The sequence below is a fragment of the Pyrus communis genome, chromosome 10 (assembly GCF_963583255.1).
Source record: "Pyrus communis chromosome 10, drPyrComm1.1, whole genome shotgun sequence".
Taxonomy (NCBI): domain Eukaryota; kingdom Viridiplantae; phylum Streptophyta; class Magnoliopsida; order Rosales; family Rosaceae; genus Pyrus; species Pyrus communis.
Genome location: NC_084812.1, coordinates 6,813,679 through 6,836,240, shown reverse-complemented (window position 1 = coordinate 6,836,240; position 22,562 = coordinate 6,813,679). Strand labels below are relative to the sequence as shown.

The following is a 22,562-nucleotide window of genomic DNA, read 5'->3' as shown; positions in this document are numbered from 1 at the left end:
TCTTTTTAGTTGTTTATTTATTTACTTTTTTGCCCTCCGGAGCTCAGTTCACTGCCTAATTCAATGTTAAGCACTCGCTCACCTTTCACCAAGCAATGCTCAGCAAAGAATCACTAAAGAAGAAGATAATGATGAATCAGAACAGATGACTAGAACTGGCGAGGCGAGAGATGAATTCAAATCGCAAGAAGAGATGCCGATAAAGGCGGTATCTGCATCGTTGTCAGGCTGATGAATGTGAATATGGTGGGGGCTTGAACAAGACCGAGGCGAGTCCAAGCAGTACCACCGTTGGCACGCCAGTGTATCCAACGATGATAACAGTCTTAGTGGAAGGTATTCGCCGGAGGTTCTGCCATCAGCGTAGCGAGTACCTGTCTCAACACAACACTAATATGTATCTATTGTTGCCTTTTCAGTTTTCATACCTTGGAGCTGTGTGTGTATGGCAGAAGTTCGCATATAGTTGGTTATCTGAGAACTGCAATTGTATTTGCATAGATGGAAGTACAAGCATGGACACAGATGATTGAGCATATACACGATAGATCGGAACTTTGTATTAAAAACACCAGAATCGGTGTTTATCTTTCAAAATTATTATGAAACAAAACTTGTGAAATATTTAGAGGAGGAAATCAAAGAATTATGTTAAAAGGTTTCAAAATTTATGGCAGGTAAACACTTTCCGTGCCAAATTGAAAAAAATGATATGGGGCGATGAACAGTAGCTGAAGAATGGATACCTTATCTTCTCTTCTCTGTCAATCTAAGGCAGCAATGACCGCATCAACAACCTCTTGGGTTGTGCTCTGTCCTCCAAGGTCCTTTGTCCTGCACTTACCCTCCAATATTACTCGTTTCACTGCGGTTTCTAGTCGATCAGAAAATGATGGAAATTGCAGATGTCTCAACATCATGGCGGAGGAGAGAAGGAGGGCCACTGGGTTTGCTTTCTTTAGGTCCATTATTCTCTGATTTCCAACATTTCCTGCTGAAGCGCCTTGCTCGAAAATAGCATGATCAGCCCCAACATTGCCTGCAACCAAAAGACCACAACCATCATCGATAATAGCCTGATACTCACCAAGCAAAACATTGCAGAACATATGGATGGGTTTATATTCCCTATAATTCTGTAATTTGAGAGGTCATTAGGGCAGGCAATTTAAAAGAAGACCTCACCTCCTGGCATAACTCCAGTGCCACCAGCAAGACCAGCTGCTGTATTGGCAACAAGATTGCCATAAAGATTCGGTGTCACCTGCAAAATCAAAATCAGCACGCTTTAGCCACAAAAAACAGTCTCGCCTCTTTGATTTCAAAGACAAAACCGAGATATTTCAATCTAGAAGATCTGTTAAAAAACAAGAATCTGTCAAAATTAGAAAGAAAATTCACACATGAACATTAATTTTACTCCTCCTGAAGTGGTTCGCTCTAAATTTTCCCACCTTCATTTCTAAAGCGAAACCCACTCCGTACTTTCTGTAATTCAAAACAGGCATCATTTTCCCACAATAATCCACACGGGACAATGTTTTATTACAATCAAGTACTTAACAGAAAGAATGCAGTAACATGCAAAATCGTAGTTTTGTCTATGATATAACAACGGAACTTCTAAACCTCACAACAGATGCCTCATTTCTGAGGCACCATGGAGTCTGAAAAGTGCTCCGGTAACTGAAGGCCCTGCTTTCCAGTGAATAATAGCATAGATATGCAGCATAAAATAAAACAGATTAACAATTGAATGAATGTAATTGGCATACCATGACATCAAATTGCTCAGGCTTCGAAACAAGCTGCATGCAGCAGTTGTCGACGATGATTTCATTATACGCAATGCTAGGATAGTTTGTGGCGACCTCACGACAAGACTCCAAGAAAAGACCATCTGCAAGCTTCATAATGTTTGCTTTGTGCACAGCAGTCACCTTCTTTCTGTTGTTTAGGTAAGCATACTCAAACGCATATCTAGCAATACGCTCCGAGCAGAACTTTGTGATCACCTAGCACAAGAGTAAGTATAAGTGACGAATATATCCCAGACTATGCAGTATGGAGGGGATACCAAGAAAATCCCTTCAAAATGGCTAGAAATTTAAAGGGCATTTACAAATAGTAATAAACCCATCAAGAACGCATGTTGGCTCCGCACACATTGTGAGAGGAGGTCCTATAATAGCACTATGACGCGAGACAACATTGAATATCAAGTGATGAGTGAGACACTGACATAAAGATATATTTCGGAGATGGATAACAATCCTAAGCTAGGATGGTGTCAAGCAACAGTCTTTCCAATTGTTCCACAATGTGGGAGGGGCCCACACAGGTTGGTGGTGCAATACCAACAATCAGTCACAGGAGAGTATAATTTTACTCACTACCATTTGCCAAACATGTGTCAAGTTACATGCCTCACATTATATATTAATCATGATTACATTCCCAATTAGTGTTAAACATAGGTAATTAAACTAGAAAACGACAAAATTCAATGAAATAATCAAACAATAAATCAAATAACAACAAAACCCAAAAATATAATTGAATTAAAAATGCAAAAATGCAAAAATCCCAGTGATTTGATGATACCTTAAGGCTTTCAACGACGCCAGGAACGACCTCGTGTTCGAGCCCAGAGTACTCGCCCTCAGTATTCTCCCTGATCACGACAATATCGACATTCTCGTGCTTCGTCACCAGCCCCGGCAGATTGAAGCAGTTGACGAGGGAGGCGTAGAGATCGAGCTCCCTCCTCAGCTGCAAATTGAGAGAGCTCACGCCGCCGCCCATGGGCGTCGCCAGCCCGCCCTTCAAGCACACCTTGTTCTTCTTGATCGACTCCATCACCTCATCCGGAACCTTCGGCATGTCGCCGTGGACCTCGAAGGTCTCGAAGTAGATTGGCGCATGCATCGCGTCCATGACCTGCTCGACGGCGTTGGTGACGAGAGGACCGATGCCGTCGCCGGGGATTAGTGTTACGGCGCGAGGGGCGCCGTCTCCGGGGCGGGGCATGTAGGTTACGGATCGGCTTGGGTTGGAGGTGGGGGAGAGGGTTGGGGCGGTTGCTTTCGGGAGGAGGTGGCGGAGGAGTTGCACGGATCTGCGGGCCATGGCGGCGACTTCGAGGGACCAGGTGGGAGAGGGTGTGGGGTTCGTTTTGAGAAGTCGTGATATGATGGTGGTGATGTCTCTATGCCGAATCAGAAAGAGCAGAGAGAGAGAGAGTGACAGAATTATGAGATTCTGGAGAATAATTACCTTTTAATTAAAAATTAATTTGTTAAATTTAATGGGGAACTGATTTTTTTTCTGATCTTTCTTGTGGTATTCTGGAGATTTTTTAATTGTGTTCGTTTATCGTATATAGTATGGTCAGAAATTATTTTAAAATTTTTATTTAAAATTGAATACAATTAGTAACTAATGAAAACTGATCGTACGATTTACGATAACCAGACATAATTAAAGAATGGACTTGGATTGTCTGCCCTCCTATCCCATACCCTTCCCATCTCCTCCTATATTTGGTGGTCACGATTAAGTCACGTCAACATTTTATATTCACATTGCTTTTTGTTTTATTATTTCTATAAAAAAATCAATATAAAATATTGACGTGGTTTAATCGTGACAGCAGAAATAAGAAGGGATGAAAAGAGTATGAAATGAGGAGGACAAACAATCCAAATCTTTAAAAAAATTTTAGAATCCTCACAAAATGAATCTGGTTCAATAGAGAAAAATGGGAAAAGTGTTAGAGGATGGTGGGCCACAATTGGTGAGGACCGTTCATGATGGTGGGACCGGGAACGGGGGGCCGGCTGGACCGAGAGCGGAGGCCGACGAGGAGGGAAAGCAGGGGCAGAGAATTGGCGAGGGAAAAGGCGCCACTTTTGCGGAGATTCGTATTGACTAATCCTTTATTCGGAATGTTCATCATTTGGGGTGCCCTTTATTCATTAGTGCCATAAACATAAAGACATTGCAATAAAAAAAGTCTAATTTCATTTTCGAGGTACTCTTTAATGTTGAGGTCGAGTCTAATAATTAAATATGATAATAAAATGATTTATTATATAAAATGATATGTTGTATAAAAAGAGATGAGTTTGGTTGGACCTTTACAAGTCACACTCTGCCTGCACCTTAGGTACGTAGTAAGAGCATCTTCTATAGAAGTTTCTATTTAGAAACTACCACTGCTAACTTTGATGACTCATTTGGGAACTTTAAAGGAGTAGTCCCTAAAAAGTATTGTCAGCAATAGGACATCTTTGTAGTGTAATCTCTAAATATAAGAATTAAATTATTAAAAAAAAATCATTTCGTCGAGCATTGTATTTGTAGCCATTTTGATAAGAGCCAAAAGATATCTCTACCGTTGGTTTTCCAACAGTTCAAACAAAAAAAAAAGGAAGCCGCAGGAAAAAATCCAAAATGAGAATCCAACATAAATGGGTTCAAAAACCAAAAAGAGTAGTTGTTGTGCAGTATTCTTTTCCCACTCAAAATCAACAAGGGGTCAACTTTTTGAGTTCTTATATAGTCCTTGCATTTGAGGGTTTCTTTGAGGTATCCGACAAGTCTCTATATGTTGTGATATTTTGAGGACTTCAATTTCGACCCACTAGAAACCTTTTGCCTCTATATTTAGGAATTATATGGTTGTAGGTTCTCCATTTTTAAGTCAAATTTTAACTAAGAAGGCTTCAAAATTATTTTAGAAACTCCCTATGAAATTTTAACTCCAATCATACGCTCTAATCTATGAAGCCATAACAATAAAGAATCAATAGAATTAAAAAATCTAATTTTGTTCATAATAATTAAAGCTAGGAGCTCCTCTCCCATATAAGAAATAATTAATAAATTTGATTTGATAAGATAATACGAATTCAATTCTATTCTTAATCTCATATAGTTTTTTTTAGTTTATTTATACAAACGATATTAGAAGAAGAGTTGAATTTTATACGTAATATAAAAATCTAATCCTCTCAACTTTTTGGGCCTATAGATGCTGACAAGTTTCCGTGGGTGAGTCGGAAATGCATTAGCTCATATGTATTTTTATATTCGTATGAGGAATTCAATTCAAATACCAGTACTCTCTCATCTGATAGATCAAATGATCTGTTGAACAATGAATATATAGAGAGAGAGGGGAATGTCCCTGGCCGTTTACATGGCCATATACAATTGGGGAATGTCCGTGTCCCAATTGATTCCCTTTAGTGCCTTTGCTTTTCGGCCTTAATAATTCACGTGCCTCTTCTACAGTGCTTATTCAGTAGGTAAGAGTAAAATTAAGTCCGTTAACATTTTGTTTTGAACTATTTATATATAAAAAAATAAAAAAGAAAAGTGTGAGAGGAGAATAAAGAAGAGAAGGATAATATCACGTGAGATAATCCTACTCCTATTCAATAATACAGTCACAGAGACTTCGTTCGTCCTACTCATTTAACTTGTTACCTTGTGTTTATTCAGTAGGAGTTGGATTAAGTCACGTCAACATCTTGCTTTGAATTTTTTCATATAGAGAAAAGGACAAAAATGAAAAGTTTGAAAGGAGGGGAAGGAATGAGATGATAATAGAATGGGAAAGAATCCTACTCTTATTCAGTAACTCAGCTGTGGAGACTTCGCTCGTCCCACTCACTTAACTTGTCGCCTTGTGTTTTGCAGCGAGAAAGCGTTGTCACTCTTACAATAATTTATCAAATCCAGTTTCACTAGAAATAGAATTTCCAATGCAATGCATATTTATTACGTCTAATAAATACTAGTCACATGCTCAAACAGTATATTATCCACTCAATATATATATACATACATATACATATATATATATATATGTATATAATCACACAATAAATTAGTGAAATGATAAAGCCTCTCGTCACCAAAACACGTCACCAAGACACCAACACTCATCAAGTTTGTTTTATTCATTTACATCGGTGACATAATTTACCCCTTAATTTAAAAAAAATAAAAAGACTATTCTCCAACATGACGATCACTATCTTGTATGAGTTGTTTGAACACCTTAATCAATTTCAGCAAGAATTAATGATAAATTAAATACATTAGATGTGGACCATCATTGCCCATCATTCCCTAAGATCCAAATTATTGAGATTTGGACTTAGTAAACGCAACTTCTTGAACAAAATGCGTCATGAATTTGGGTTGAAAACAATATTGAAAGATCATTGTCAAGATGTGGAATTCAACTCTTCGATACCTACTTGAAGTTGGCAAATCTTTTATGCTAGAAGCAAATTGACTAAAATTCCACCAAAGATAAGTTGCATACATTAGTATGAATTGTCTCAATAAATACTAAATAGAGGCAGCGGGAATTCGACTTCCCCTGGGGATAGGGCGAAAGGAAGTTGACCGTGGATTACTAATAAATCTGGAATTGATTCTTCTTAGGTCCATGCTTGAGTGGTTAATGGGCAACTGTAAATTCGTTGGCAATATGCCTTCAAATCCAACTCGGTATGTGATCTAATATTCTAGTAGATATGGTGTTCGTTTTTCACTCATGCGTCTCCGGATTCAAAACTCTTCCTTTCTTAAATTATTGTAATTGAACTATGTTAAAGTGTCCAGAGAAGCTATAAGCTACATTCCTTGTCCCTTCCCCTTTCCTCATAAAGATAATAACTATTGTTTATTTTTAATTTTTTAGGTCATCTTTCAAGTTCATTTTTGAAAAAGATATACCGAATTGAAAATCGTTTGTCATTTAATTAATCATGACGAGAGAATAGGGGTGTTTAATCAAAACCCTAGTTCATTAAATGACTAAATGATGAAATCTTCAAAGTTTGCATATATTTATCAAGGAGGCATTTAAGGGAAGATATTTTCATTTTTTTTCCTTAAAAATGGAGATTAGTTGTGGACCCATATTACATCGAACTTCAACGATCCAAAACAGTATATTTTTCAAGTTGCACCTCTTAGATCATCTTTGCAAAATATTAGCCAATTCGGAAAGATTTGAGACATCTAATTGAGTTAAAATAAATTTACTAATTTGTTCTATAGCAAACAATGAAATTTCATTGTGATAGTTAAATAAGCAAATAATTTCATATTGAATTGAATTTTTGTAAGGATGACCTGTGAATTGAGACTTACAAAATAGACGATTCGGATCATTAAAGTTCGATGTAAAGTAAATCCAACAACTAATCCCTATTTTTTTTTTTAAATGAAGATCTTTTTCCTTAAAGGGCTTGTATTTATCAAACCACATTAAATAATGGGAGCAAGATCGGTAAGGTATACCGTGTATAGGACGTGTGCATATATATACGCATGTACTGGTGAATGGTTTAATTCCTCAACAATTATAGTAACTAGTTTATTTGGAAACCTTAATCCTCCTATGCATGAATCATTTCAGACGCAATGAAAGATACATTGACTTAATTAATTATCATACATAAACCTTCTTTTAAGGTTAATACACATGGTTTTGCTTGAATAGACTAATACCATTTTCAACCCTGACTTATAACCTATTTTTTACCTTCTATTTTTTCCTCAAATCCAACCCAACCCAAGCTTAAAATTGGACCTAAAAACCCAAAACTGAAAACAAAGCCGGAATTAGCTCAGGATTAGTTGGGCTGGTCCACCATATATGTATATTTTATTTAGTTTTATATTTATAAATTCATTGAATCCAACGGTTAAGATCTAATTTGATGAAATTCAACGGTAAAAACAAAAATTTAACGGTCCAAATTTAAATCTAATGACTAAAGTAATTAAAAAAAATCTTTTATGTGTTTCATATTTTTTCATTGTGTTTAACGAGTTTCATGGTGTCGGTTAGTGATTTTTTAGTATTTGTCAGAATCTAAATATCTTGAGGTTAAAATATTCATAAAATTAAATTAGGGTAGTCTACATAATTTTTTTTTTCTTTTAAAAAAGTTACTTTAAGAAAAAAAACTAGCCTAAATTTATTCTTTAATAATTTGGGACTAAAATTTTAGGTCAAAATGGTTAGAGCAGAAAAGCTGTTTATAGGTTAAAACCTAAATTTTCTGGGCTAAAAATTTTAGGTTTTAGGCCAAGGGTTGGAGATGGTCTAAGATGACTATTTTCAAGTTGAACTCTTCATAGACTCTCTAATATCTTATGTTTTTAACACAATATTTTATAATATTGACACGAGTATTGATGTTAAAACATAAGATGACAGAGAGTTATCGAGAGTCTTACCCTTGAGAAAGTCTCATCAGCATTTCTCATGGACAAAATTACGGAAAGTCATTACTCAACCCATAAGCCCTACAACATACTTATATACAGTTAAACCTCTATAAATTAACAGTATTGGGATCAAAGAAGTCTATTAATTTACTGGAAATATTAAATAATCGATAATAGCTTACTAACTTATCAAGGTATTCTTTTTTCTTTTATTTATTTATAATATTGTACTTATATTTAGTTTCTCGTTTATGAATTAATAATTCATATGCAGATGACACTTTATCACACTAAAAGAAATATTTAGACCTATGTACTTTTATGCTGATTCGATCTCCACCTACTCTCATTTCCCTACCAAATAACTTTTTACCTAATAACGTTCTCACTTGACCCAAAAGAAAAAGAAATTAATATTCATAAATTTACTTTTTTTTTTTCAAAAACAAGTTCATACATTATTTAAAACCCACACCCACACATGATATGAACCATCCATTCTCAAAGAATTCATCAGAAACGCTCGCACCCTCCGCGTCTCAATCTTCTTCTCCATCTTCCCTTCCTCCCTTCGTTTCCATCCACGACAATTTCACGCCAAAAATATCCAAAAAAATATAACAAAAAAACGCAGCAGTTTCATCACACCACGAGGACCACGCCACGACTTTCCGCCACACACACACAAAACACCGCCCTCACTTTCTCTCTCCTCACTTTCTCTCTCTACCCCCACTCTGTTTTTCCATGAGGGATTCGATCCCTTCCTGAAAGCGCCGTCCTTTCTTTCAATCTCTCTCATGGCTTGCGTGAGCGATGAGAGCTGGGTCCCTCTCCCCAAACTGCTCTCCGACCGCCTCTATCTCCGGGAAGACGACCGCCGCGACGAGGAGGAGGAGGAGCCTGGGTTTTTCGGGTCCGAGTCCACAGCGTACCGGTTGGAGAAGGTTTTTCCGGTTTATGCATTGGGGATTTCGAAGCCTGCGTCCGACTCCGTTGTTGGACCCGCTTCCGTTTCTGGCGACCCGATTTGGGATGCAGTAAGGGAAGAGGCCAAGTTGGAGGTAATACAAATTGCAAAGCAATTTCTTTAGTTAAACTCGAAAATTAGTTTGTTTCTGGAAGCACTTTTTGCTCAGAAGTGCTTAACTGAAAATACGTCGAAATTCAAGTACTTACCGGGAAAAAAAGAAGCAAATTAGAAGTATTTTCTGGATAAGCGTATGTCAGGTGCTTTTTCAGAAAGCATTTCTAATGCTCAGGCACTTCTCTGCTAAACAGGAAAACATCTGCTCGTAAGCGCTTATGCTTATGCTCATAAGTGCTTTCGTTGAAAACATGTTGAGGTTCAAGTGTTTCCCGAAAAAGTAATTAGAAGTGTTTTCTAAATGAGCATTTGTCGTGTGCTTTTTCAGAAAGCGTTTCTATGACTGAAGCACTTCTAACTTTTTCTTCAAACGCATTCAAAAACGCTTTTAGCTTTTGAAAGCAGTCCCAAACATGACAGGTTGAAGCTTTTAAGTTATTAATGGAATCCCATTAACTATTTTGTTTTCAAATTTAGTTTTGTTTGGTGGGTTTTTAGTGATTTTTTGGATTTTAAACATTTCAGGCTGAAAAGGAGCCAATTTTGAGTAGCTTCTTGTATGCCAGCATCTTGGCACATGATTGTTTAGAGCAGGCGTTGGGGTTTGTTCTCGCCAACAGACTGCAGAACCCGACGCTTTTGGCAACTCAACTGATGGATATATTCTATGATGTGATGCTGCGTGATGAAGATATTCAGCGATCCATTCGCTTAGATGTGCAGGTAACTTCAAATTTGTTTCAAAAATGTTATGGTTAACTATGTTTCTGTTTGGATAACTAATGGAAACTCTGTTGTATTGTTTTACAATTTTTTTTCATCAGGCATTTAAAGACCGTGATCCGGCCTGCTTGTCATATTGTTCAGCCCTATTGTATCTCAAGGTATTCTGCTCTTGCTCTTTAGTTATGTCGTCGAAGAAAATGAAAATGAATGATATAATCAAGCATCCATCACTCTAATTTCTGATCATTTTTTCGCCTTTTACTTTTGCAGGGCTACCATTCTTTGCAAGTACATCGAGTAGCTCATTCGTTGTGGAATCAAGGACGTAAAGTATTGGCCTTGGCATTGCAAAGCCGAATTAGTGAGGTAGTTTCCTTTTTGGTATCCTTGTTGAGCATTACTAGCTGTTTTATAGGTTTGCGGTTTTCTGTTCTCCTCCTAATCTATAAACCATTTTATCCTAGGTCTTTGGAGTGGACATTCACCCAGGTATGCTCATTTCTTCTCTGCAACCTGTAGGCATCATGATGTTAAGTTTGTCACGATATAGTAATTGAAACTTAAGCACAAAACTTGATTTGTTTTCCGAAAATGGCTGTCGTCTGTAGAATTTGCATCTAAAGGAGACAGTAAAACTAACCTTTATAATAATTTCTCTTTGGTGGTTTTTCTATAGCTGCAAAAATTGGAGAGGGAATACTGTTGGATCATGGTACTGGTGTGGTTATTGGCGAAACTGCTGTTGTAGGAAACAGAGTTTCACTGATGCACGTAAGTCAATTTCATAATTCGTTTCTGTTTCAGTTTATGGGTTGGTTTGCGTTGTGCTGAAAAGAACTTGTTGATAACGAAGAACTATGTATTCTGCTTTTATCAACAGGGTGTGACTTTGGGGGGAACTGGGAAGGAAATTGGTGATCGTCATCCAAAAGTAGGTGACGGTGCACTGATTGGAGCCAGTGCAACTATACTTGGGAATATCAAAATAGGTCGAGGAGCAATGGTGGCTGCTGGTTCGCTTGTGCTGAAAGATGTCCCTTCACACAGGTAGAATGTAATTTCGGTTTTTTTCAGTACAGTAATGTAACTAATGCTCCTGAATATGTAATATTTACTCCATTTACAATCATGAAAGTGACATTTCTTTCTCTGGTACTGAAGCATGGTGGCGGGAATACCAGCAAAGGTGATTGGATATGTAGACGAAATAGATCCTTCGTTAACAATGAAGCACGGTATGTCATATGGTTGGGAAGCTATGAATAATTGTTCTCATTCAGCGTTTGTGGTATACGTTTTATTTAGAATTAGGATACTGAGATTAAGGCGAGAAAGTTAGAAGGCAAACACATATTCATGATTATCATGTCTCACATGCAAATTTTCTTGTTTTGTATGTGCAGATGCTACCAAAGAATTTTTCGAACATGTAGCTGTGCAGCGTAGAGATACAAGACCTGCTGGTTCGTGTGGCTGATAATTTTCATTTTATAGGCCCTCAAGAAACTGCTCCCTTTATTAATTCTTTGCCGCTCAAGATCTGGTAATTGTTTTCAGGGGGTCAGAGCTCGGGAAGAATTGATGGGAGCATTTGAAATATGTAGTTAGGCGTAGATCTTCGTTCCTAAATTGCTAGCGTGAAGGCGGTTTGTGGTCTTCGGAGGGGAAGATGACTTATTTTATCAGCTTGAAGTATACAATTTCATTTAGCATGTTCACCCTTCTGCTACCTATGCTGATGCTGAGGTTCTTGTACGAGCGGTTTAAAGTACTGGGGATTTTAATCTAAGCTCCTGGTTAACTTCTTTTTTTTTTCTACCAAAACAAACAGCGAGAACCAGCAGCAAGTTTCTTACCGATTATCCAGAAAGAATGAATCCCCTGATCGGATGAGGAGAAGTCGAAGGTAGTTGAGGGTCGATTATTTATGTTATCGTAGTCAAACTGAACTGCATTACTGTATTGAATGCATCAGAAGAATAGAAACCGATAGGAGTTCTGAGTCGGTCATATTTTTTCCTGTTGGCGGGTGAACAATGTAATCTTTCCATATGTGACAATGGCTCATTAATTTACCGCAATCTTCCTGAAGAACTCCGAACAAACATGCAACACAAACACGAAAATATCCACGACCCTTGTAATTGGCTGATCAGCTTGTTTATTTTCCCTTACTGCATCCAACCTCTCCCTCCCATCCCTCGTCAATTCAACAAGTGGTTTGTTGCTTGGTTCTTCTATACGTGGAGTCAGATTCTCCAAGGCGCCAAAATTAGTTTCGTCAAAAACACTTTTAGTCATTCTAAAAGCACTTCCAAATGAGCTTTTGTCTTGTTCGTCAGAGTGACACAACACATTGTGTCTACTTATACCTCCTATTAATTTAACTCCCCTACTAAGAATACAAAAAATTTGGTATTTGGGCCTGAAAATTTCAGAGCTTTGGGCTTGATGGTTGAAAGTGAAAACATCCAATTGCGATTCGGGTGCAAGGATAGTTTGGGTTATCATTTTAATTACTAAAACACCCTTACCAACTTAAATTATTACGTCTCTCGCGACGATGACATCGGCCACGTCCTCCCGGTCCACCGTGAGAGATATAGGCTATAGCAGTCTACCATATGCAAGTCCGTCCAAATACGGCACCGTTTATCAGCCCCGCGCTGTGTCTGTTTGCGACTCTGTGTGCCTGGCTTGGCTAGAGTCGGACCCCCAGCCGAGCAACAACGGCGATCTCCATTTCCACTCTCCGCCCTGCGCCGAGAGATCTCCAATTCTCCGACCACCAAGACGGTACCGTTTAGTAATCGCTTCGGATATAAGCACTGCCGGTTTCGCTGAACTGGCTCCGCTGTTTGTTTCGGTTGGGATCTGAAACGTTTGTCTCTCTCGGATTGAAACGGAGCGTTTAACAATGTCGACGACGGAGGTCGACGGCCAAATGGAAGAGCATTCGAATGTGGATTCGAAACCGCTGAAGAGCGGAAGCAACAGCAATGGAGATCTCGCGCAGGAGAATGGCGGCCCGGACTCCGGCGACACTCACGATCAGCTCGTCCAGACGGTCATGGAGCTCAAATTGCAGAACGAATTCCTCAAGTCTCAGTTCGAAGGATTTCGGAATCTTCAACCGCCGGAGCCGGAAGTTGGCGAATCGGAGGAGGTGAAGCAGCTGCGGCAAACGATTGAATCGCTGAATGTGGAGCTTTTGGAAGAGAAGCAAACGCGAGCTGCGGCGGAAGTGGCTCTGAAGCATCTTCAGGAATCGCACTTTGAAGCAGATTCCAGAGCTCAAGAGCTCTGTGTAAAGCTCGCTGAAGGTCGGTTTGTGCTTCTTCATTTGTACATTTCTTGTTTCCGTTGGAAAATTTAGCTACTTCCGAAATTCACTATCTTTCGGAGTCTGCATATGTTGGAACTGTTTGCTGTTGTTTTGTGTAGCTCAACAGAAGTTGGATCAAGAAATAAAAGAGCGGGAAGAGAAGTACTCCGATCTCGACTCGAAATTCACCCGGCTTCACAAACGAGCCAAGCAACGGATTCAAGATGTTCAAAAGGTAAATTATCTCGATTATTTCTATCGAACTTTTTCTTGTTGTGTTAACTGCCGTTTGAATTAAGCTATGTTGGTTCGATATTGTCTTCTTCTTGTTTTCCTCAGGAAAAAGATGATCTCGAGGCTCGATTTCGTGAAGTAAATGAAGCGGCTGAGCGTGCATTGTCTCAGCAGACGGCATTGCAGCAAGAGCTGGACAGAACCAGGCAACAAGCGAATGACGCACTGAAAGCAATTGATGCAGAGAGGCAACAACTGAGAAGTGCAAACAACAAGTAAATCTTCAGTTAACTTCCAACCGTGACCAATTCGTGTATATCTAAAGAAAATCGTAACTGTTCCTATTTTTACTCTTATTTTTTTCACCTTAACTGTGATTATGCTGCCGACATTCAGACTACGAGACAACCTTGAGGAATTGCGGAACCAGTTGCAACCAAAGGAAATTGCTATTGAGACATTGCAACAAACAGTTTCAGATAAGGAGCAGGTATGATTGTTTGTGCTTATCCTTTGGGATGTTCAGTTTCTGACTGCAAAACTATTCGGTTGATGGATCAAGAAGTCGATTATCCTCTTGTTTTTGTTTTCCGTCTATGGATGTTTGCGTATGTGCTTGGGCCTTAGTGTAACGTCCATGTGAAACCAAAAAGAATATATATGTTATTGCTATCTTGCATTTGTCTCAGATGTTGGAAGACATGAGAGGGATGCTGCAGGCTGCTGAAGAAAAAAGGCAAGCTTCATTAGCTGAACTCTCTGCTAAACATCAAAAGGTGTATTTGCATTTGTATGCCTAATTAGCAGTCCTCTTTGTTTATAATTGTAGTCCCTGCCATTACATGCACTCATAAATTTTGTTTTAATACCTTTTGTCTCTGTTTCTTTCAGAATTTGGAGAGTTACGAAGCCCAGCTTGCTGAAGCTTCGACTGATAGAAATAAAGCAACTGAAACCATTTCTTCACTGCAGGTGAGAGCTTTAATCGTAATGTTCACTCCATCTTTGACAACTTATTCTATAGATAGGTCTGAACTTTCTTTTTGAAAACTATTTCTCATTCACAAGTCTTCTAGGAACAGTGTAGCATGCTGAACCTTAGATTGTGTCTAGAAAAAAACCATAAACACGTTAAATCAAGCTCGAGTCTTCCACTCCTTTCAATTGCAGCTCTTTATTATTATTATCTTTATAATCGAATGTTATAAAATCCCACTTGATATACAAGGAGCTGGAAGGTTGGCTTTAGAAACAATAAAGTAGAAGTGGATTACTAGCTTCTTTATCCTTTATCTTTGCATCAATATGGGATAATAGTTTTACATCATTATATAGTTTGACTGCATGTTTCTGTAATTGTAAAGGGATCAGACTAATTAGCGAATGTAATTCTCCAGATGCTAGTTGCTGAGAAAGAATCTAAGATTGCAGAAATGGAAGCAGCATCAACGGGTGAGGCAGCAAGGCTTAGAGCCACGTTGGAAACTGTTAAAGGAGAGCTTGCTCACCTGAAACATGAACATGTACTACTCGAACTTAGGATAAGTAAAAACTTATGCAGATGGATTATTGCATTATGGCTGCCAGGATAAGAATTTTGTTTCTTTTTTTGTGAAAAAAAGATCTTATTGGCAGACCATGATGTGTTCCTTATTTACTATCAGCCTTGCCTTCGGTTACTTTATAGCTTCTGCCTTTTGGGATATGCTGCTTCTAATTTTTTATATCCTAAAATTTTTATTATTATTTCAGGAGAAAGAAAAGGAGAGCTGGGAAGCTGCCACCCAAGCACTGAAAACAAAGCTAGAAATTTCTGAGAGCAACCGGATATGTGCTGATATTGAAGTAGCCAAAATGAGAAGTATATCTCTATTCCTTGCTGAATTTCATCTGTTTAGATAAGATGTCTGTATATATGTATATCAGTGTAACATACTTTTCTTCTTGGGCAGGCCAGCTGGAGTCAGAGGTGTCTGCACAAACACAAAAGCTTGATGCGAGGGATGCTGAACTTGCAGCCCTCAAGGAAGAGGTTTGAATTTACTCTTTTGGAATCCGCCTCTCTTCCATTAACATTTGATGACTGTCGAAGTGTGCATAGAGTTTATGTTTTTATCCTTTCCCATCTTCCTTTATTTTCAATGGGGTTAAACTTAGTGAATAGATTGATGGTAATAATAATAGTTTTAGTAAATAACACTTATTTACAGAAGCGGGATAACCATCGTTTGTTTGGGACACGTTTAGTTTAGAGCTAACAGCAGCTACTTAAATGCTTATGCATTCTTGGAATCTTCCATTCCGACATGGATATAGTTTGCAACCCTGGTTCAGGGGCTATGTTGTTGCGTAACTTTACTGCAAATTTTGCTGTAATATGTTGTTGAAAATGAAGTTGCTTGCATTTAAATATCTCTTGATCTGTCTTCTGTCCTCATATGTTTGACCTATTATTTCCTGCAGATCAACCGCCTTGAACGTGAGTTTTCTTCTTACAAAAGCCGTGCTCATGCGCTTCTCCAAAAGAAGGATGCAGAGTTAGCTGGAGCTAAAGACTCAGAACAAGTCAAAGCTCTTGAAGAAGCACTGAAAGTGTGTTCCTGCAATTAATCTTTATTTTTGTAGCATGAAGAAAAATCTTGATCTGACACACTCATCTGAGAATTATTATTAATTACACATATATTTATATATATTTTGTGTTCTGTAGGATGCTGAAAAAGAAGTATCGTTTGTGAGTGCTGAAAGGAATAAGGCCCTTCAAGATCTTAAGGAGGCTTTAAAGAACCATGATAAAGAAATAGCAGAAAGGTAAAGTTATAATCTGCTACAGTGAGCTTGCCAAATTTGGGATTGTTTTCAAAATTTCCTAATAAGACCAATGCAAAAGGCAATATAATTACAAGGTAAGTAAATAAAGCACCGTGTGCTTAACCAGGAGTCCATACTACTGCTCTGACACGATCAATTTCAACATTGCAGTGTTTTTAACTTGCACCCAATTTTTCACCATTTTCATGACCAGAATTATTTTAATCATGGTGGCTGTTCCTCCTCAATGTTGTTTGAACTTTGAACCTTGTTTGTTGCTTTAAAGCCTTCCAATTTTCATGGAGCGTTGTTTGATTCTGCAGAGAGTTAGGTAATAAACTTCTGTGAAGTTTTAAGCAGTGATCTTGATCTTTCAGTTCCTTGTTACAGAGATGCTGCTCTTTACAATGCCATGCAGCAGATCAAGAGCTTAGAATCAAAGCTTGAATCTGCTAATGCCCATTACCGATCAGCAAAAGAAGCATGGGAAGCGAACCTTAATAGTTTGGAAGAAACTTGGCGGGGTAATATCTCCATGCTAATCTACGTACATATATTTTTTTCTCTTTTATTTCACTTTCTATGCTTATCCTATTCCTTGGTCTAGGAAATACCTATTGTTCAAAGTTTGAGAGCAGTTATTCATGGAATAATCATTTTTTCAGTAAGATGTGACACGCTGAGAGCTCAAAATGAATCATCTTCTGGAGATGATATCAAAAAAGAATTGGAAGAGCTCAAATTACGGTATAAAAAGCTGAAGGTAAGTTGTGATAATCTTTCATATTTTTGTCCTGATACAATGTGAGTATTTGTTCTCTCTTAATTGTGTTCACCATTTGTAGGAGGAGCACAGTTCATTTCGTGATCTTGCTGATAGAATGATTGAGGAGAAGGACAATGAAATTTCTAGACTTGTGGATGATAATAAGAATCTTCATCAATCATTGGAGTCAAGACCACGGGTACGTTCTTTTTCTCGACTGACATCCAATCTTAATCTTTACACTTTACTGTTCTGATGGTGTTTTTTGATATGACCTCAGGCTGATCGCAATGATAACTATAACACAGGTAGATGGATCCTGAGTACAATTTCCTATTATCTGTTCCAATTAGATAAAGAGTTTCTGTATTACTGGAATTATGGCAGTTTTGACCTTCTGGGGTTAGTGGAGTTCTAACGTAACAACTTATTTTTTGACATTGGTGTACTCAGGCATGAATAAACAGGACGCAGCAAGTATAAGCACTGCTGCTGCAGAACAGCAGATTCTGGTAATTATATAGTTTCTGATTTCTTTTACCACGAAAAAATATTGGGACATTCTTAGGGAGAACTTGGGTTTTTCATTGAACCTTGTTAGCATGGCTTGCCATGCGAGCGATTTTGTATTTGTTCTACAAACTAAGACAAGTGGGCTCGATCAAATTAGAGTGTCCATGTGATTCATTTTTTGTTGTGATGAACTTGATGGTATATGAGTTATTAATATTGAAGACTTGTAAACTGTTTTTCTCCCTTTCGTGCTGTGGATCCAAATAATCATGTGCTGGCGTAATATGAATTTCAGATTTTGGCAAGGCAGCAAGCCCAAAGAGAGGAAGAGCTAGCACAGTCCCAACGGCACATTTTAGCGCTTCAAGTGTGTAGTCCCCCGTCTTGATTGCTACTTTACTTTAGTGTAGTTCTGATATATGTTTATTGTTTCAACTCAGGAGGAAATTGAGGAGCTGGAGCGTGAGAATCGTCTGCACAGCCAACAGGTACCGAGAAGCCTGGTTTTTGCAGATTTTTGGCCCTACTCTTTTGGCTTGGTTGAGTTCAAGTTGTTTGGGAATTGTTTTTGTAATTTTGGTAAATTTATAGAATGTGGGCAGTCAGTAAATTTATCATGAATTTAGCATATCCAAAAGGAAAATGCTGGTATCACCAAACATATTTGTTTGCTTTTCTTAATATATATTGATCTGATGAATGTCATGCATATATGTAGGAATCCATGTTGAAGGCTGAGCTTCGGAACATGGAAAGATCACAGAAGAGGGAAGGAGTAGATATGACCTACCTGAAAAATGTAATCTTAAAGCTTCTTGAAACAGGTATTTTTATGAAAGGTTTTTATAACAACCGAAGTCCATATTTTTTGTTATGTAATTTTGTTTTTGCTACATTCAAACAATCGTTTAATGAGACGTGAACATACGAGTGGCATTGGAAAGTCTGAATGTTTTTATTATTCAAATAGGTGAAGTGGAGGCTCTATTACCTGTAGTTGCCATGCTTCTTCAATTTAGTCCGGATGAGGTAAAATTCTGATCTCCTACTTGATGCCGTATAGTTACCTGTTTATGGCATTGTTAGGGTTCCTGTGTCATTTTACTAGATTATCAATTGCATTGTAATTTTATCCATTTTATATACTAATGCAGTTGCAGAAGTGTCAGCAAGCATACCGCACATCGGCAGACGTTCCTCCTAGCCCTGCTAGTGATACTTCAGGATCCGGTGTCTCTCTTTTCTCAAGATTCTCATTTTCATAACCGTAGACATGACGATTGTAGAGAATTCTTTGCAAGGAAACTAGCTGCGACAGCTAAACAACTGGTTGCCTCCAGATTCAGAGGCGGTGCAGGTGCGGCCGTAGTATATCTTGTATTCTTTTATAACAGCAAACGTTAAATGTAAAGTACGACAGAACCATATACATTGTGAAAAGATAGCGAGAGATGGAGTGAACAGTTTCTGGCCGTGCCGGGTTATTCCATCCGGAAGGAAGCCCCCCTTCCCCATTGATTTATTGTAGAGTGTAACAGAAGCAAAGGCATGATTTTGGAGATGATATCGGAAATTTGAACGTGCGGTTTTACTCGACATCTGATATTACGAGTGATCTTTGCTAGTGAGATGGTAGTGTCATTATTCAGCTCAGCTCGTCGTTTCTGTTTCCTCAGTTCGCACTCTTGTACACAGCAATTGCATGTCATTGGTTTTTAAGCAGCCAAGTGATCATTTCTTTGTTTTTGTTTCCATGGTTGTGAATCAATTTGTGAGTTGTGACCATCCATTTCACCATCTGGTGGTTCGGGGCAGGTACGCGAGGATGGGACTTGTCCACGATAAATATGCAGTCTCCATCTGTGATACTGTACAAAAGTAAACGCTCTTAAACAACTGGCAATTGAGCTAGAAGAGCATCCAGGACATTAAGATCAGCATCAGATCTCTCGGGCCGACTTTTGTCCGTGCTCGACGGGTGGGTCATGCATCATTTTTCCCACTCTAAGAATATCCGATATCCGAGATAGAACATTAACATCTATGCCTTTCGGCGTAACTTGCTCAAAGATTTTTGCAATTTTCCAGTGTTAGATATTTTTTTCTTCACATAGCAAAAGATAGAAAGTCAACAACGTTACCAAAGATTAAAAGCTACGTGAGAACAAGAAAAAACCAAAGAATGGTTACAAAGGGAAAGACCACCGAACACTATTGAAGAGCAGGCATAACTCGACAAGCAAACAACTTACCTTGCCTGGGGCAGCGTGGTTTTTCTACTTTTAAACTCGGAATTTGGATCTCCTTCTGATCTCACCGTCCAGACTCCGGAGGATCAAAAATCCGGACTCCTTGTTTGTATGAAAGAGATATCAGAACTCATGGTTTGTGTTAGGTGGACCGACGAAATGAGTTAATAGAGACTGTCGAATTTAGTTTGAATGGTCCGAGTTGCCTAGTTCTTAATATTAGATTAATTTAAAGCACCGCTCGAAAAGTAAAAACAATTGACAAACTTTACTCACTGAAGAATTGTATTATTCATTACTCTCAGCTTATGACAACAAAAATTAAACATGAGAAATTGGTCTAAATCCCTAAAACTTGTGGCACATTGACTTGGTCCCAGACGACAATAATTTCATAAACATCAGACAACAAACACTTGGGAAAAACAAAAACAAATCTAGTAGAAATTAATGTTTCAAAACAAAATCGATGTTTTAAGCATGCTTTGCCTGGAACTCCTTCATGAAAGCAACCAACTTCTCCACCCCAGCCAATGGCATTGCATTGTAAATCGAAGCTCTCATCCCTCCCACCGACCTATGCCCTTTCAGCTGCACCATCTTCTCCTTCGCCGCCTCCTTCACAAACTCCGCCTCCAACTCCGCCTTCTCCAGCGTAAAAGGCACGTTCATCAGCGACCTCACCGACTTCTCCACCGGGCACCGGTAAAACCCCTTGCTCTCATCGATGGCATTGTACAGAATGTCGGCCTTCCTCTTGTTCTTCTTCTCAATCTCCACCAACCCGCCCTGCTCCAGCAAATCCTCGAACACCAATCCGCACATGTAAATGCCGTAGCACGGCGGCGTGTTGTACAACGACTTGTTCTCGTCGTGAATCTTGTAGTCCAGCATCACCGGCGTCACCGGCTGAGCATTTCCGATCAGATCCTTCCTGATGATCGCAATGGTGACCCCAGATGGGCCCACATTCTTCTGCGCCCCAGCGTAGATGATCCCGAATTTGGAAACGTCCACCGGCTTGGAGCAGAAATTGGAGGACATGTCGGCGATCAAAAGGCCGTTTTTCGTTTTCGGGTACGTTTTGAACTCGACGCCGTGGATTGTTTCGTTGGCGCATATATGCAAATACTTGGCGTTCTCGCTCTGCTCCAATTCCTCAAAAGCTGGAATCTTTGTGTACTTTTCGGATTTCCCAGTCCAGATCACTTTCGGCTTCGAATACTTCTGCGCCTCCTTGAACGCCTTGTCGCCCCACGACCCGGTTACCAAGTAATCGACTTCGTCGTCGGGTTTGCAGAGGTTGAGAGGGATGGCGGCGAACTGGGTAGTGGCGCCGCCTTGGAGGAAGAGGACGGAGTATTCGTCCGGGATGTTGAGGAGGGTCCGGAGGTCAGACTCGGCCTTCTGGATTATGGAGAGGAACTCTTTGCCTCGGTGGCTCATTTCCATGACGCTCATCCCAGATCCGCGCCAGATGTAGAGCTCCGATTGAGCCTTGCGGAGAACGTGTTCGGGGAGAATGGCGGGTCCGGCGGCGAAGTTGAAGACCCGATCTTGGGATTCGGACAGGCCCGGCGAGCGATCTTGGATGTGGGTGGCGGTGGCTGCGCATTTGACGGATATGGGTTTGGCGGGGTTTAGGGGGGTGGTGGTGGTGAGGCGGGTGGAGGTCATGGGGATGGTGGCGAAGGTCGTTTTGGAGTTTCTGAGGAAATTGGTGTTTGGGTTTTGGAGGAGGAGCGAGTGAGGTGTGGTTGCCATTTCCATGGTGTCGGTGTTGCTGCTTCAGACCAAGCTAAGAGAGACAGGGGGTGGTGGTGGCAAAGATCTTAACCTTGCTGGGGGTATTTATACAAGGCTTAGTTCTAGGTCCTTTCAAATTTAACAATACGTGTGCCGTTGGTCTTTTTTACTAATGTTGTGGATTTGTTTTTTCGTTAAATTTAAGAGTATATTAGAAAATTTATCCCACCTTATTAATGCCCTCGTTTGTTAGTTGTTCACCGATAATTCAATCTCTTACCAATTAAATGGAACAAATAGACGGAATTTGTGAAAATGATCAATAGTACAAGTTTTTAAATTAAAAGACGGAAGAAATTAATACGAGAGTTAAGGGATTAAAGTTAAATAAAAGTAAGCATTTATATAATTTAACTATTAGGGGAAGTCTGTAAAATTGAATATTCGAAACGGAGAAGCGATACTGCCAAATCATTGTGGTTGGTGAAGGAGAAACAAAATTGTGGTTGGTGAAGAAAATGTTGGAAAACTTGGAATGAGCAGAATCACGTCGTTTAAGTGAAGTGACGTGGTACTCAAATTCTGAATAGTATAAGTTGGGGCGGCTCATAAGTCAAGGTAGGTTAGTGCGTCATGTAGAAATGTTTGGATATTTTAACCCTTTACAAGGACAAATTGGTATTTTGATATTATATAAAAACGGAAATGTAACTACTAACTAGCGGTCCAAAAATAGTTATTATACATTTTTACAGGCACGAAGGTCATAATGATTTTCAAAAGCGTCAGTAACTGCTCTCTATATTATGTCATCAACAACTATCGAAAAAAGTTCAAACATAA

At 39.1% G+C, this 22,562-nt stretch overlaps 4 protein-coding genes across 4 annotated transcripts; 2 read left to right on the top strand and 2 right to left on the bottom strand.

Moving 5' to 3' along the window:
• Positions 1-629: 629 nt before the first annotated feature.
• On the bottom strand, positions 630-3,240 carry LOC137748901 (isocitrate dehydrogenase [NAD] regulatory subunit 1, mitochondrial-like). The gene is made up of 4 exons (XM_068489093.1): positions 2,605-3,240; positions 1,776-2,015; positions 1,186-1,264; positions 630-1,039 (listed from the first exon to the last, which is right to left on the bottom strand). Exons 1-4 carry the CDS (start codon positions 3,127-3,129, stop codon positions 765-767), a joined length of 1,119 nt encoding a protein of 372 aa, XP_068345194.1. The 5' UTR covers positions 3,130-3,240; the 3' UTR covers positions 630-764.
• A 5,512-nt stretch (positions 3,241-8,752) lies between these two features.
• Positions 8,753-12,156, top strand: LOC137747190 (serine acetyltransferase 2-like). The gene is made up of 10 exons (XM_068487240.1): positions 8,753-9,326; positions 9,875-10,072; positions 10,174-10,233; positions 10,346-10,441; positions 10,540-10,564; positions 10,752-10,846; positions 10,956-11,122; positions 11,237-11,310; positions 11,479-11,538; positions 11,633-12,156. Exons 1-10 carry the CDS (start codon positions 9,063-9,065, stop codon positions 11,668-11,670), a joined length of 1,077 nt encoding a protein of 358 aa, XP_068343341.1. The 5' UTR covers positions 8,753-9,062; the 3' UTR covers positions 11,671-12,156.
• A 454-nt stretch (positions 12,157-12,610) lies between these two features.
• On the top strand, positions 12,611-19,352 carry LOC137747291 (protein GRIP-like). The gene is made up of 21 exons (XM_068487375.1): positions 12,611-13,398; positions 13,520-13,635; positions 13,740-13,909; positions 14,031-14,124; positions 14,324-14,410; positions 14,526-14,606; positions 15,032-15,157; positions 15,387-15,495; positions 15,587-15,666; positions 16,098-16,226; positions 16,345-16,445; positions 16,836-16,969; positions 17,111-17,208; positions 17,291-17,410; positions 17,492-17,519; positions 17,665-17,723; positions 18,020-18,091; positions 18,165-18,212; positions 18,443-18,548; positions 18,695-18,753; positions 18,879-19,352. Exons 1-21 carry the CDS (start codon positions 12,993-12,995, stop codon positions 18,987-18,989), a joined length of 2,334 nt encoding a protein of 777 aa, XP_068343476.1. The 5' UTR covers positions 12,611-12,992; the 3' UTR covers positions 18,990-19,352.
• An 888-nt stretch (positions 19,353-20,240) lies between these two features.
• On the bottom strand, positions 20,241-21,894 carry LOC137747122 (phosphoserine aminotransferase 1, chloroplastic-like). The gene has a single exon (XM_068487136.1). The coding sequence runs from the start codon at positions 21,741-21,743 to the stop codon at positions 20,448-20,450; it is 1,296 nt and encodes a 431-aa protein (XP_068343237.1). The 5' UTR covers positions 21,744-21,894; the 3' UTR covers positions 20,241-20,447.
• Positions 21,895-22,562: the final 668 nt, after the last annotated feature.

Excerpts from the sequence above, each read along its gene's own strand:
- LOC137748901 (XM_068489093.1), bottom strand. The coding sequence starts at position 3,129 with ATGGCCCGCAGATCCGTGCAACTCCTCCGCCACCTCCTCCCGAAAGCA. Across the intron at positions 2,016-2,604 it reads GCGTCGTTGAAAGCCTTAAG|GTGATCACAAAGTTCTGCTC; the intron begins GTATCATCAAAT and ends CTCTTGTGCTAG. Across the intron at positions 1,265-1,775 it reads CTGAGCAATTTGATGTCATG|GTGACACCGAATCTTTATGG; the intron begins GTATGCCAATTA and ends TTGATTTTGCAG.
- LOC137747190 (XM_068487240.1), top strand. The coding sequence starts at position 9,063 with ATGGCTTGCGTGAGCGATGAGAGCTGGGTCCCTCTCCCCAAACTGCTC. Across the intron at positions 10,073-10,173 it reads CCATTCGCTTAGATGTGCAG|GCATTTAAAGACCGTGATCC; the intron begins GTAACTTCAAAT and ends TTTTTTCATCAG. Across the intron at positions 11,311-11,478 it reads TTCGTTAACAATGAAGCACG|ATGCTACCAAAGAATTTTTC; the intron begins GTATGTCATATG and ends TTGTATGTGCAG.
- LOC137747122 (XM_068487136.1), bottom strand. The coding sequence starts at position 21,743 with ATGGAAATGGCAACCACACCTCACTCGCTCCTCCTCCAAAACCCAAAC.
- LOC137747291 (XM_068487375.1), top strand. The coding sequence starts at position 12,993 with ATGTCGACGACGGAGGTCGACGGCCAAATGGAAGAGCATTCGAATGTG. Across the intron at positions 15,158-15,386 it reads CTCACCTGAAACATGAACAT|GAGAAAGAAAAGGAGAGCTG; the intron begins GTACTACTCGAA and ends TTATTATTTCAG. Across the intron at positions 16,446-16,835 it reads GATAAAGAAATAGCAGAAAG|AGATGCTGCTCTTTACAATG; the intron begins GTAAAGTTATAA and ends TCCTTGTTACAG.